Raw genomic sequence first — 14674 nt, 5'->3', positions numbered from 1 at the left:
CAAATGGTGAATCCCAGTGAATTCTAGTTGATAATGATTTGAATTTAGAGTAATAAGAAAATTTGTGATAGTGCATTGTTTCTTCAACTAAGTCTCGATTATCATTCTGATCTCCCCTCCACCATCCAGGCTGATATAGGACTTCCATACCCACAGCGAGTTGTCCAATTGCCCGAGATTGTATGGGACCAATATACCAATAGCCTCGGGAACTTTGAAAGAGAATTCAAAAATCGTAAAAGACATTCTAGGAGAGTAAAGCTAGTTTTTGATAAAGGTAAGAAATTAAATGAGAAGAATTTAAGTATGTAAGTCTGCAGTCTTGCTTTAATAATGCTAAACGTGGTCTTGCTTTTAGTAGGTTTACCTGCTAGACCAAAAAGTCCCTTAGATTCCAAGAAGGATGGGGAGTCCCTGTCATACTCTGTGTTGCCTTTGAGTGATGGTCCAGAAGGCTCAAACAGTCGTCCTCAGGTAAGCAAGTTGGGAAATTTGAATTGTAGACAAAAATAAATAAGTAAATAAATAGCATTTTCCTGGTAACAAACTCTGAATTTAAGGAAAATCTGGATCAGAATTCCTACTCTGCCACTAGCTGTGGAAATTAGATGTCGTTTATGTTGAAGTCTCCAAGCTATAGTTTCCTTTTGTATAAAATATGGTTAATATTCCCTATATTGTAGAATTCTTGTGAGAGCTAAGTGACTAGTACATGTGACATGCCTAGCATAGTGTCTGAAAAATCAAGCTTACTCCAAAAAAACTCTTCGTATCCTAGTAGGAGAATGCAACCAAAATTTAAATCCTGACTGCCAACATTAGTCGAGCCTTTATGGGCATGTTATTTTCCACATTCCCTTTTCTTTGATAGGAAGTTGCTGTTATCTGTATCACAGAATTTCTAGGACTATTGAAAAAATGAAATAAAGGAATTGTGAAAGCATTTTGTAAATAGTAATTATGTACATGTTAAACTGGTATATTAAAACGTTTTGAAGTTACTCCACAATTTGTGTGACAGTAATAAGGAAAAGTCTGGATTTTTTTCCCTCTTTGATCAAAGCATTTTTTTACATGCAGATGATAAGGGGACGCCTGTGTGATGATACCAAGCCAGAAACATTTAATCAGTTATGGACTGTTGAAGAGCAGGTAATAGATATTTCTTTTTCTTTTCTTTTTTTCTTTTTTTTTTTACCAGAACACTGTTCAGTTCTGGCTTATCGGTGGTTTGAACCTGGGACGTTGGAGTCTCAGGCATGAGGGTCTGTTTGCATAACCATTATGCTGTCTACCCTCCTCCTAGTAATAGATATTTCTAACTTGTGTATATTAAATATTTAAAATAGTATTATAAGTAAAATGCTTTGTTAAATATAATTCCTTTTAACTGTTGATTACAATACTTAAGATCATGATGTGTGCCCTTGTGTACACTCTAGGAATTTTGAATTGTGGGAGTATATGAATGCTATTTAGAGATGATTTTTTGAAATATTGATTTATTTTCTCTTTTGTTGCCCTTGTTTTATTGTTGTAGTTATTATTGTTGTAATTGATGTCATTGTTGTTAGATAGGACAGAGAGAAATGGAGATAGGACAGGAAAACGGGGAGAGAAAGACAGACACCTCAGACCTTCACCACCTGTGAAGTGACTCCCTTGGAGATGATTTTTAAAGAAACAAACAAGTTTAGGAAAGGCAGTAGAAAGGGTTAGTAGCATTGGTGATATAAAGTATATGTTTTTGTAATGCAGCTTTGGAAGGGAAGAAAAACAGGCTAAGTAAAGCAGTGTTTTATTATTATTATTATTTATTTTTAAATTTTTATTTATTTATTTTTGCCTCCAGGGTTATCGCTGGGGCTCGGTGCCTGCGCTACAAAGCCACTGCTCCTGGAGACCATTTTCTCCCTTTTCTTGCCCAATGATTTTTTTTGTTATGATTGTTGTTATTGTCATTGTTGGACAGGACAGATAGAAATTGAAAGAGGAGGGGAAGACATAGAGGGAGAGAAAGATAGACACTTGCAGACCTGCTTTCACAGTTTGTGAAAGACCCTCCTGCAGGTGGGGAGCCAGGGGCTGGAGTTGGGACCCTTAGCTGTCCCTTGCACTTAGAGCTACGTGCGCTTAAGCCGCTGTGCTACCCCTCATCCCCCAAGTAAAGCAGTATTTTAAGGAGCATTTTTTTGTTTTTATTGTGTAGTGAAGTTGACAGGCCATAGCCTACATTTTGGCATATAGCTAGGATTATTTGTGGTGAGACTTGAGGCACCTGTCCCCTATGGGTATTAACCCTGTAGTATAAGAAATCTGTGTTTCAGGAATCCAGATTCAGTGTAATAGCTTGGCATCTGTGGGAGAACTTAGGAGTAAGTCAGAATATTAAAAAGGAGAAGAATGAAAAATTTTTTTTTGTCTAAATCCAGTGAAATTAAGTATGTTTTTGTCAAATCTATAGGAGCAATCTTAAACATAATCTAGCAAGAAAATAGATAGTAAATGAAAATCAGTAAAATATCTAAAAATGCTTGCTTATTTTTTGGTGTGTGCTTAATTTGTTGGTTGGTTGCTTTTCACCAGAGCACTGCTCAGCTCTGGGTTTGGGGGAGGGGGAGGGTGTGTTGAACCAGTAGCTTTGGAGCCTTAGGCATGAGAGTCTCTTGGCATAACCGTTATGCTATACTCCCGCCCTTTTGGTGCTCTATTGGGAAGAAAATCTTTATGAATTATTTCATAGCTTTCTTTCTAATCTGATTTCCCCCATGAATTCTTAATTCCTTACTACAATTTTTTTTTAATTTTTAAAAAATATTCCCTTTTTTGCCCTTGTTGTTTTTTATTGTTGTAGTTATTATTGTTATTGTTATTGGTGATGTTGTTGGATAGGACAGAGAGAAATGGAGAGAGAAGGGAAGACAGAGAGAGAGAGACAGACACCTGCAGACCTGATTCACCACACAACTCCCCTGCAGGTGGGGAGCTGGGGTCTTGACCCGGGACCCTTACGCTGGTCCTTGGTGTTTTGTGCCACCTGCGCTTAACCTGCTGCACTACCACTTGACTCCTGAATTTTTTTATTTTATTTTTTTTTTACCAGGAAGTAATCTAACTGACAAGAGTTTGGGAGAGAGGTAATAGAGTTTACAATGAAATGTGAATGTCTGTATTCAGAAACATAGTTTTCACATTAACAGTTTTCTTCAAAATTGAAGTTTTGTCTTGGTTTGGTTTAGAAAAAACTTGAACAGCTACTCCTAAAATATCCCCCTGAAGAAGTAGAATCTCGACGCTGGCAAAAAATAGCAGATGAACTGGGCAATAGGACAGCTAAGCAGGTAATTGAGTCCCAGATTGTTGAATGTTTTTGATAGTTTCTGAATGAAGAGAAATGCAGCTGGCTTCAGCAGATAGGCTGAATCATTGTTAATTATAGAATGTTCTAGAGTCTACTGACATTTAAAAAAAATTGGCATTTTATATTTCTGTGTTGATTTGAGAAACATTTTGATATTAAATATAATGTGATATATATAAAAGAAAAGCATAAAAATGTAATGGACTTAGTATCTCTTGAGTGCTAAGTGTATCAGTTACGTCCTTTTGTTTAGATTATGCTAGGAGATTGGCAATACTGTGTTTCCCAGTTGTCTTTCTAAAAATAATTAACTTTTTTCCTTTACATTCTCATTGGTACTATCAATGTATTTTTATACTATGAATGTTCACATGTTAAAAATATGTGTTTAGCTTTGGAATCAAGCAAATTTAACTCTTGTGGTAAATTTAAAATCGTTAGAGGCACATATAAAATTTTAACTTTTTTTTAAACTGTACAAATATTAAGTTCCTTGTCATTGTGTTGAAAAGCTTGTTTTGTTTCTTTAGGTTGCCAGCCGAGTACAGAAGTATTTCATAAAACTAACTAAAGCTGGCATTCCAGTCCCTGGCAGAACACCAAACTTATATATATACTCCAAAAAGGTAAGAATAAAGTAAGCTATGTACAAGTATGTATCAGAACATAGCTACTTTTTATTTATCTATTTATTTTTTTATTATCTTTATTTGATAGAGACATCCAGAAATCAAGTGGGAAGGGTGTGATAGAGGGAGAGAGACACAGAGACATCTGCAGCCCTGCTTCACCACTTGCAACGCTTTCCCCCTGCAGGTGGGGACCGGAGGCTCAAACCTGTGTCCTTGAGCATTGTAACAAGTGTGCACAACCAGGTGCGCCATCACCCAGCCTCTATAGCTACATTTAAAAAAAATAATTTGGGAGTCGGGCGGTAGCACAGCGGGTTAAGCCCAGGTGGCGCCAAACGCAAGGACTGGTGAAAGGATCCCGGTTTGAGCCCCCTGCTCCCCACCTGTAGGGGAGTCACTTCACAGGCGGTGAAGCAGGTCTGCAGGTGTCTGTCTTTCTCTCCCCCTCTCTGTCTTCTCTCTCCATTTCTCTCTGTCCTATCCAACAACAATGACATCGATAATAACTACAACAATAAAACAACAAGGGCAACAAAAGGGAATAAATAAATAAATAAATAAAAATATATATAAAAAATAATTTATATCAGGAGTTATTGGTTGAGTGGTTAAAAAAAAAAAAAGCAATTTAACACACATGGGGATGGGGAAAATCGTATCACTGACACAAGATGCCAGGGATTGAGTTTGGGGCCTCTGCCACTTGTAAAGTGTTTCCCCTGAGGGTAGGTGGCACACTGGTTAAGCTTAATCACTCACGTCACCATACACAGGACCTGGGTTTGAGCCCCTGCTCCCCATCTGCAGGGGGTGTATGTACTTCATGAGTGGTGAAGCAGGTCTGCAGGTGTCTTTCTCCTTCTCTATTGCCTCATCCCCTCTCAGTTTCTGTCCAGCAGTGGTGAGATTGTCTCCCAGCCCCAGCGATAAACATGGTGGTAAAACTAAGTAAATAAATGAATAAATAAATATAAAGTGTTCTTCCTGGCTTGTACACATACACACACACACCGGGAGATAGGGGTTTAAACATGGAGACTTGCAAATAGCAACACATGTACTTGATTCTTCAGTAAAAACAAATTTCATGTTTAGATATGCTGCATAAACCCAAGAGTAAAAATGTTCATTATAATTTTTACCAGAGCACTGCTCAGCTCTGGCTTATGGTGGTGCGTGGGATTGAACCTGGGACTTTGGACTCTCAGGGATGAGAGTCTCTTTGCATTTTATTGTTGTTATTATTTAAAAGATTTTACTTGTTTATTAATGATCAAGATAGGAAGAGAGAGAGAGCTAGATATCACCCTGTTACATGTGCTGCCAGGAATTGAACTCAGGACCTCATGCTTGGGAATCCAATGCCTTATCCACTGTGCTACTTCCCAGACCACTGTTTATTATTATTATTGCTTTTTAAAATTTGTATTGATTTATTTTCCCTTTTGTTGCCCTTGTTTTTTATTGTTATTGTAGTTATTGTTGTTGTTATGTCATTATTGGATAAGACAGAGAGAAATGGAGAGAGGAGGGGGAGAGAAAGATAGACACCTGCAGATCTGCTTCACCGCTTGTGAAGCGACCCCCTGCAGGTGGGGAGCCAGGGGCTCGAACAGAGATCCTTAGGATGGTCCTTGCACTTCACGCCGTGTGCACTCACTCAACCTGCTGCGCTACCGCCTGACTCCCTGTTTATTATTTAAAAAAAAATTTTTTTTTTAAACCTGTTTGCAGATAGTATCCAAAGAGGAGTTTTCAATCTCTTCCCTGGGTTTTATGGAGACTTAGCCTTTCTGTGTTAGCCTCTTAAAGCACTGCATCAATCTTTAAAAGGGCACATTTTTGTTGTTGTTGTTGTTATTCATTAATGAGAAAGAGAGAGAGAGAGAGAGAATATCACTCTGGCACATACCATTCCATGCTTTAAAAGTCCAAAGTTCTGGCCATTGTGCCACCTCCTAAGTTGTCAACAAATGTTTATTATTCACATAAACCTCATTATAATTCTTGAGGTGTAGTTTTTTTCCCCCCTTTTCTTGTAATATTATTTCTAGCCACTGTTCTTACTATTTAGTGCTCTGCATCAGGAACTGTTCTAGTCTTTTAATAGAAGAAAAAATTCAGGCATGAATTTGTGCACCCAAAAATGGGTGCACAACTGCTGTGCTGTCATTCTAGTTGCACTGCATTTTGTTGGACTATAGTGATCTCACCTAGCCACGGACATGATTAGTTCTACTTTCTCATTCAGTTAGACGTGTAGGGAGAGACACACAGTACTGGAACTTCTCCCAGTGCCATGAGACCTCCCGTGAGGCACCAGTATTGGAGCCTGGGATTGTATATTAGGCAAGGAAGGAGCCCTACCTGTTTGAACACTTGAGTTTTGAAGTACATGAAGTGATGATTCTCTGTGCAGATGAAGTTATTCTTCCTGTTGTGCTGGAGAAACAGTTTGAATAGCGATCGAGATTGAGTCAGTGATCTTGCTTCTACCGTTACCCTGCTCCAAGATTCTGAACAAGAATGTTACCTTCCTATACCTCCTAGTTTCCCCTATCTTTTAATTAAAGATAGTAAAAACTGCTTTATTAACAGTGGACAATGGATCAGTGCTAGATACCATTTTTAGATATTCATATTCAAGAAAAGCTTCCACAGGTGTTTTTTTTTTTTTTTTTTTTTTTTTTTGCCTCCAGGGTTATCGTTGGTGATTAGTGCCTACACTATGAATCCACTGCTCCTGGTGGCCTTTTTTTTTTTTCCACTTTGTTATTGGATAGGACAGAGAAATTGAGAGAGGATAGATGGATGGATGGATGGATGGATGGATAGATAGATAGATAGATGATATACAGAGAGAAAGATAGACACCTGCAGACCTGTTTCACTGCTTGTGAAGTGACCCACATGCAGATGGGGAGCTTGGGCCTCGAACTGGAATCCTCGCATAAGTCCTTATACTTCATACTATGTGTATTTAACCTGGTACTCCACCCTAGGCCCCCTGAAACTTCTTCTTTTTTACTTGATACTTTTTTTTTTTTTTTCCAGAGCACTGATCAGCTCTGGTTTATGGTGGTTCAGGGATTGAACTGGGACTTCAGAGCCTCAGGCATGAGTGTCTCTTTGCATAGCCAATATGCTATTTGTCCCCATGCCTACTTGACTTTCTTTTTTTGCCTCCAGGATTATTGCTGGGGCTTGGTACCTGCACCACGAATCCACTGCTCCTGGAGGCCATTTTTTTCTCATTTTTGTTGACCTTGTTGTTGTTGTTATTTGCTATTGTTGTCATTGCTGCCATTATTGTTAGATAGGACAGAGAGAAATTGAGAAAAGAGGAGAAGACAGAGAGAGGGAGAGAAAGATAGATACCTACAGACCTACTTCACCGCTTGTGGAGTGACCCTCCTGTAGGTGGGGAGCCAAGGGCTCGAACCAGGATCCTTGAGATAGTCCTTGCACTTCAGACCATGTGTGCTTAATTTGCTGTGTTACCACCTGGCCTCCTCCCCACCCCCTACATAACTTTTATATCTGGTTTTGAATACTACATTCTTTCTGAAAAATGTTTGTGACTTTAGCATTTGAACGCCAAGAATGTGGTAAATGCTGAAATACAAATACAAGCTTGGTGAACATATGGATTCCTATACTGTTCGCTGAAGGTTTTCCCCCATCATTTTTTTTTAAAAAATTTTTACTATCTTTATCTATTTGATAGAGATAGCCAGATATTGAGAGGGTAGGGAGATGGAGAGGAAGAGACACAGACAGTTGCAAACCTACTTCACCACCCATGAAGCTTCCCCCTGCAGGTGGGGACCAGATGCTTGAACCCGGGTCCTTGAGCATTGTAGCATGTGCACTCAACTAGGTGTGCCACCACCCACCACCCACCACCCCACTCCCCATTTTTCATAAGGCTAGTTGTGCTTTAAAACTCTAGATAATGTAGAAACGGCACCCACATTAAGAGCATGTTACGAAGCATAAAGACAAAACCTTTCTAATAGGTAAACTTACAGGAAATAACACATTTTGTTCTTTTCATGATTTTTCACTGTCCCCATTAAAAATTTGTTTTCTCACTTAGTCTTCAACAAGCAGACGACAGCACCCCCTTAATAAGCATCTCTTTAAACCTTCCACTTTCATGACTTCCCATGAACCACCTGTGTATATGGATGAAGACGATGACCGACCCTGTTTTCATAGCCACATGAACACTACTATGGAGGAGGCATCAGTAAGTTCTCTGTACTGTTTATTCCTACTCTCCAGAGAAACTTGGCTTCTCGACTAGTAAGTTTTTTGTTGTTTTAATTTTGTATTTCATGAAGAAATTTTCAAACATACACTAAAACAGAAAGACCTATTTGGAGGAAATCAATCTTTTAGCAATATAGATGATAAATGATACTAAAAAATACTTTCATAAACCTGTTTGCACTCACCCATCACTACACTTCAGCAGCAATCAGTTTGTGGTTTTTCTTACTGTAATTTATACATCCTACCCTCCCCAACTCCATCCTGAATTATTTTGGAATAAGTCCTAGGCATTACACAGTATCATTATCATGCTTATTAAAAGGTAATTCTTGATTTAAACAAGTTTGTGTCAGTATTCAGTTTTCCCAGTCACAAATTATAATGGATGTTCTCTCCTCACTCCTTCCCCCCACCCCTTACTTTTTTACTTCTTTTTCCTCTCAGAGTTTTAACCATGGGATATTTGTTATGTAGAATTAATCCCATTCCATTATGGATTTTATTGTTTGCATCTCCTTAGTGTCATTTAACCTGCTCTCTGCTCACTATTATTCATAAGCTGATAAGTAGGTTTAGATTAGGTTTAGAACAGACTCTGAGTTTCTTGGTGTTATTTGTTTATTGGCTAGGAGGATGGACCAAAAACTCTCTTTGGGCTGCAGAAGAAAGGAGTTCTGGCTTTTGTAATTGCTTCTCTGCTGGACATGGACTTGGGCAGGTCAATCCATAACCCCAGCCTGTTTCTATCTTTCCCTAGTGGGGTAGGGTTTTGAGGAGTTGACATTCTGGGATATTTTGGTGAGGTCATCTACCTAGGGAGGTCAGGAAGGAACTGTAGTAGTAGCTGCAACCTGATGGCTGATAAGCAGTAAGATATAAAGCAGGACAACATGTTTAATATACAAGAAGCAAAGAGTAGAAGTAGAACTAATAAGAATAGGGACCTTAGGGTGGAAAGAATCTAGGAGGTATATTATAGGTATGCTCCTGGGAGACCAGGACGTTAGTAATCTTTGCTTGAGCTTGGTAGCTAACATGGAGGTGGACTAGAAATTCTGTCTGGGAGGTTGGTGTCAAGAGTGGAGAATATAATTTGAAAACTGCGTTAGGACAGACAGTGGCTCCCAAACTTGAAAAAGTATATAAAAAGAGTTAACTGCTTTACTGCATCGATTTGACCTCACAGTCCATGGTCACAGCTAGGAACATTCTAGGCTGCACACATCAGGACCAGTCCTCCTCAAGTGGCAGAGTAGGGTGGCCCAGCCTCCCTTTGGAGAGTGGCACAGTCCTAGCCACCGCTAGTCTGTAGTAAGGGTAAGGTTCTGGAGAGACCCACGAGAGGGCTAATGATGACACTCTTGATGGGAGTGACCACTGATGGTAGAGAGGGATCCGTTATAGGTCTAGGCCTATAGTATCTATGGGGGAGAAACTCCAGCCAGCAGAACACATGCCCTGATGTACATGAGACCCTGGGTTTGAGTTCTAGCACTGTACAGGAACACTGGACAGCACCAGGGAAGCTCCCCATCCACTCTTCTCCCCTCCCGTTCATTTTCCTCCCCTCCTCTCTCTCCCCCTCTCTCCCCCTTCCCTTCCTTCTCTGATATAAACAGTAAAAAAAATTCATCTTGAGAGGCTGCTTAATGGCATTACACAAATGCATGGCCCTGACTTTACTTTTTGATGCCACAAAAAAGATGTAAATTAAAAAACTGAAAATACTCACATTTAGTAAATTTGATTAAAAAAATTATTACTATATTGTTTTGATCATTTAGAGCACATTGTTTTATTTTATTTTATTTTTTTTAAAGATTTTGTTTATTAATGAGAAGTATAGGTGGAGAGAGAAAGAGCCAGACATTACTACTCTGGTATATGTGTTATCAGAGATTGAACTCAGGCCCTGATGCTTAAGAGTCCGATGCTTGCTTTCTTCACTGCGCCTCCTTCCAGACCACAAGCACATTGCTTTATTAATGTTACATGTTTAGTGTTAAGGATCAGGTAGGATGGCTCTAGCTATAATTTCACATTTTTAGTTGATAGAAATTGAAATGGGACTGGGGCTCCGTGCCTCCACTAAGAATCCACTGCTCCTGGCAGCCATTATTTCCCATTGTTGTTATTGTTATTGTTGCTATAGTTGTTTGATAGGACAGATTGAAATGGAGAGAGGAGGTGAAGGCAAAGAGAGGAGAGAAAGATAGACACCTGCAGGCCTGCCTCACTGCTTGTAAAGTGACTCCCCTGCAGGTTGGCAGCCAGGATCTCAGGATCCTTGAGCTGGTCTGCGCTTTGCGTTATGTGCACTTAAACCGGTGCACTACCATCCAGCCTCCACATTTTTTTAAATGAGAAAAACAGGAGGAGAGAGAAAAGGAACCAAACATTACTCTAGTGCACGTGCTGCCGGGGATTGAGCTCAGGACCTCCTGCTTGAGAGTCCAATGCCTTATCCACTGCACCATCTCCTGGACCATCCTACCCTTTATTTATGTATGTATTTATCTATTTAGTCATTTTTGTCATTGCTGAGGATTTACAGCTCCAGGCTGTAAATCTATTTGAGATAGAGACAGAGATAAAGAGGGAAAGATGGTGGTCCGGGAGGTGGCGCAGTGTGATAAAGCTCTGGACTCTCAAGCAGGAGGTCCTGAGTTCCGTCTCCGGTAGCACATGTGCCAGGGTGATGTCTGGCTCTTTCTCTCTTCTTCTATCTTTCTCATTAATAAATAAATAAGATCTTAAAAAAAAAAAAAAGAAGAAATTGAAATGGATAAATAACAGAAATAAAGTAGGTGAAGTGTAAGATTGTAAAAAAATCTTTTGTTCAGCGAGGGTTTTGGTCTTTATACTGTAGATAGTCTGGAAACTATTGAGAGATTGATTATATGTAATGATTGGGAATGGAAAATGGAGTGAATAATGAAAAGACCAGTTTGAGAGAGATTTTATAAGTAATAGCTGGATTTGCTGGATCAGATGAAGGACATGGGAGCTGTTTTTCTGGGAACATGTGTATAAAGCACACCATTCATGGGCCATACAAACTTACTAGTTTAGAAATTAGCACTTAATGTTGCTATGAAAGAAGCTCCCAGATTTATTGAATTTTGAATCCCACTTCTGTTTGCTTAGGCAGGGCCAAACCAGGTAATTTCATAGGCTGAACATTCTCTACCCTTGGACTAGATATAAGGCCATGAAAAGTTAAAAATTACTCCTAGATTTTGGCCTTGGGTTGTAGAATGTGTAGGAAGTTGGTTAACTCATCAGACTAATAATATACAAATCACTTTGCGACTAATGAAATATATGGCTTCCAACAGCTAATTTCTGTGTCAGTTTCTATCATGTAAAGTAAATATATTAGTTAATAATAGCATGGAAAGCAGTATAAATGGGCAGGTTTTGTCTAGAAATAGTGGATTATGGAGTCAGTGAATTAGAGATGCTTTTAGGAACCTAGTATAAATTAATGGCAATGGATCAATCATGAAGTAACAAAAGGAAGCCGTGGATCATTGGTGACAACGAATGATCAGCAAAATAGGAACCAGTTACTGATCAACTTCATGTGTTTAAATAGCTTTTACTGCTAGTATCTTTTTTCACTTTCTGTTCTGAATATTCATGTTCATTTACTTGAGCAACAGGAATATACTGCCTTGATCATTGGAGCACATAGCAGAATGTGTTTGGCTTGTTGCTAAGAAAATTTCATAATTACCCAAGGAAGCATACAAATTTGTTAGTTTGGAGGAAAGCAGCTTCCTGCAGATCGGGGAGAAGTTTTGGGTTGTTGGAAGAGTCATGATTTTAATACCAGTTTACAAAATTATAAGGTAACGGGTATAATTCCACACCTTTCCCACCACCAGAGTTCTGTGTCTCCGTAACTGTCTATTTTTATACATTTGCCCATTTTTTTCTATAGTCCTGCCTTCTCTTCTTTCTAAGTCACACCTACTACTTCTGAGTGGCCTTTTTTCTTCTTCTCTCTTGGATCCTGATGGAATTGGAGTTCAGAGCCCTGTGGTCATCTTCCCCTAACATTTACCCCAACTGGAAGTATGGACCAAGATTCTTTATGGGGTACAGAAGGTTGGAGATTCTAGAATTGCTTCTCCAATGGACATAGGATTGGCAAGTCAATCCATATCCCCAACCTGTTTCTATCTTTCCCTAGTGAGTTAGGGCTCTGGAGAGGTGAGGTTCTGGGACACATTGGTGAGGTCATCTGCCCAGAGAAGTCAGGATGAAATTGTGCTAGTATCTGCAACTTGGTGCCTGTGGCTTAGTAAGTTTCTGGAGAAATCCTAGTTGTTGTATTTTGTTGAGTTTTTAGGTGATCTGTCTCCTTCCTCCCTTCCTCCCTTCCTCCCTTCCTCCCTTCCTCCCTTCCTCCCTTTCTCCCTTTCTCCCTTTCTCCCTCCCTTCCTATCAGCAACACAGTCTGAAACTCCTACTCCTTAGCCATGCCTCCGGAACCCCCGCCCCTTTTATGTTTTTTATGAAAAAATGTGTCATGCCTTTCCAACAACCCAATAAATTATAAGGAGTCTCTTAAATTGCCATGATTCTATCAAATTGAGTCTGCCTTGGCACTTATCATGAGGTCACACTGCAAGTCAGTATTACTATTGCATTAAGAAGCCCTTTAAGAATATTAGTTTGAAATATTGCTAATGGTAGCACTCATTTTCTGTGGACCCTAAACAGAAGATATCTAAAAAGTAAAAAATATCTTTTTAATGAAAAAATGATTGAGTTTATGATTGATTCTTTTCAATAGGATGAAGAAAGTATTCCTGTCATGTGTAGAAATCTACCTGAATATAAAGAACTATTACAGTTTAAAAAGTTAAAGAAGCAGAAGCTACAGCAGATGCAAGCTGAAGGTGGATTTGTACAACACATAGGTTTCAAGGTAAATTCTACTTAGTATTGCTGTACACTTGGTTTTAAATTTTTAAATACTTTATTTGATAAGACAGGGACAAATTGACAGGGGAGAGGAAAGATAAGGAGCGAGAGTGAGAGACAACTGCAACAGTGCTTGACTACTCTTGAAACTGACCCCCCTCCCCCCACAGGTGGGGACTGAGGGCTTGAACCTGGGTCCATGCTCAAGTCGGTGCACGACCCCCTACCCTCTATACACTGAATTTTTAATGTTAAGCAATACTTTAGATGACTTCCAGAGTTTTAAACTACAGAATTTTCAAACATACAGATAAAAATTATGAAATTTAACTCTTGTTAAAACTTGTGTGTGTGTGTGTGTGTGTGTTAATTTCTTTATTGGGGGATCAATATTTTATATTCGGCAGTAAATTTGTACATGAATAACATTTCTCAGTTTTCCACATAGCAGTACAATCCCCACGAGGTCCTCTGTCATCCTTTTTGGACCTGTATTCTCCCCCCACCCACCCCAGAGTCTGTTACTTTGGTGCAACACACCGACTCCAGTGCAGCTTCTACTTGTGTTCTCTTCTGATGTTGTTTTTCAACTTCTGCCTGAGAGTGAGATCATCCCATATTAACATCATTTCTTCAAGCTTCATCCAAAATGGGTTGAAAACGGTGAAGTCACTATTTTTAATAGCTGAGTAGTATTCCATTGTGTATATAGACCACAGCTTGCTCAGCCACTCTTCTGTTGCTGGACACCTGGGTTGCTTCCGGGTTTTGGCTATTACAATGTTGCACTAAATATTTTACCAGTTACTGATTTCAAAGGGCTTCTGATTCAGCTGAGAAGGTGTATATAGCTATTCTATATACATTGAGGTAAAACATGAGAAGTACAAAACAAGTTTTTATCTAGCTATTTCTATCCCCATACCCAGCTTAACTGAGATAAAGTTGACTTATAAAAATAGTACATATTTACATTTTAAAAAACATTGAAAATTTTTATTATTATTATTTTCTCTTTTGTGGCCCTTGTTGTTTAACATTGTTGTGGTTATTGTTGCTGTTGTTGTTGGATTGGACAGAGAGAAACGGAGAGAGGAGGGGAAGACAGAGGGGTAGAGAAAGACACCTGCAGACCTGCTTCACCACTTGTGAAGCGACTCCCCTGCACGTGGGGAGCCAGGGGCTCAAACCAGGATCCTTATGCCGGTCCTTGAGCTTTGCACCACGTGCGCTTAACCCGCTGCGCCACCTCCTGACTCCCTTTAAAAAATATTTTTGTTTTATCTTAATGAGAGAGATACAGAGAGTAAGATATTGGGACTAGATCACTGCTCAGCTCTGGCTTGTGGTGCTGGGGATTGAACCTGGGTCCTCAGAGCCTCAGGCCTTAAAGTCTTTTGCTGAACCATTATGCTATCACCCAGCCCTCAAAGTTGTATGTACTTACAGTATTAAAAATTTAAGATTT

The 14674-nt window shown here is 39.3% G+C and overlaps 1 protein-coding gene and 1 non-coding gene across 8 annotated transcripts in view; one reads left to right on the top strand and one right to left on the bottom strand.

The window, feature by feature from the left end:
• The window catches only part of ZZZ3 (zinc finger ZZ-type containing 3), an 86290-nt gene that overhangs the window by 62423 nt on the left and 9193 nt on the right, over window positions 1–14674 (top strand). For 6 of the 7 annotated variants that reach the window (XM_060202209.1, XM_016193000.2, XM_060202207.1 and 3 more), the window contains 7 exons: window positions 130–277; window positions 359–474; window positions 1081–1152; window positions 3240–3341; window positions 3892–3987; window positions 8093–8245; window positions 13076–13210. In XM_060202209.1, the coding sequence (XP_060058192.1) occupies window positions 130–277; window positions 359–474; window positions 1081–1152; window positions 3240–3341; window positions 3892–3987; window positions 8093–8245; window positions 13076–13210 (822 nt within the window). The remainder of the gene's footprint in view (window positions 1–129; window positions 278–358; window positions 475–1080; window positions 1153–3239; window positions 3342–3891; window positions 3988–8092; window positions 8246–13075; window positions 13211–14674) is intronic. The other variant, XM_060202208.1, reaches the window with a different exon arrangement.
• LOC132541645 (small nucleolar RNA SNORA26) lies at window positions 5716–5831 on the bottom strand. The gene has a single exon (XR_009552774.1). It is a non-coding gene; the product is annotated as a small nucleolar RNA SNORA26 (small nucleolar RNA).

Source organism: Erinaceus europaeus, chromosome 11 (genome assembly GCF_950295315.1).
Source record: "Erinaceus europaeus chromosome 11, mEriEur2.1, whole genome shotgun sequence".
Lineage (NCBI taxonomy): Eukaryota > Metazoa > Chordata > Mammalia > Eulipotyphla > Erinaceidae > Erinaceus > Erinaceus europaeus.
The sequence above is the reverse complement of the archived record's forward strand: the minus strand, read 5'-3'. Positions and strand labels throughout refer to the sequence as shown.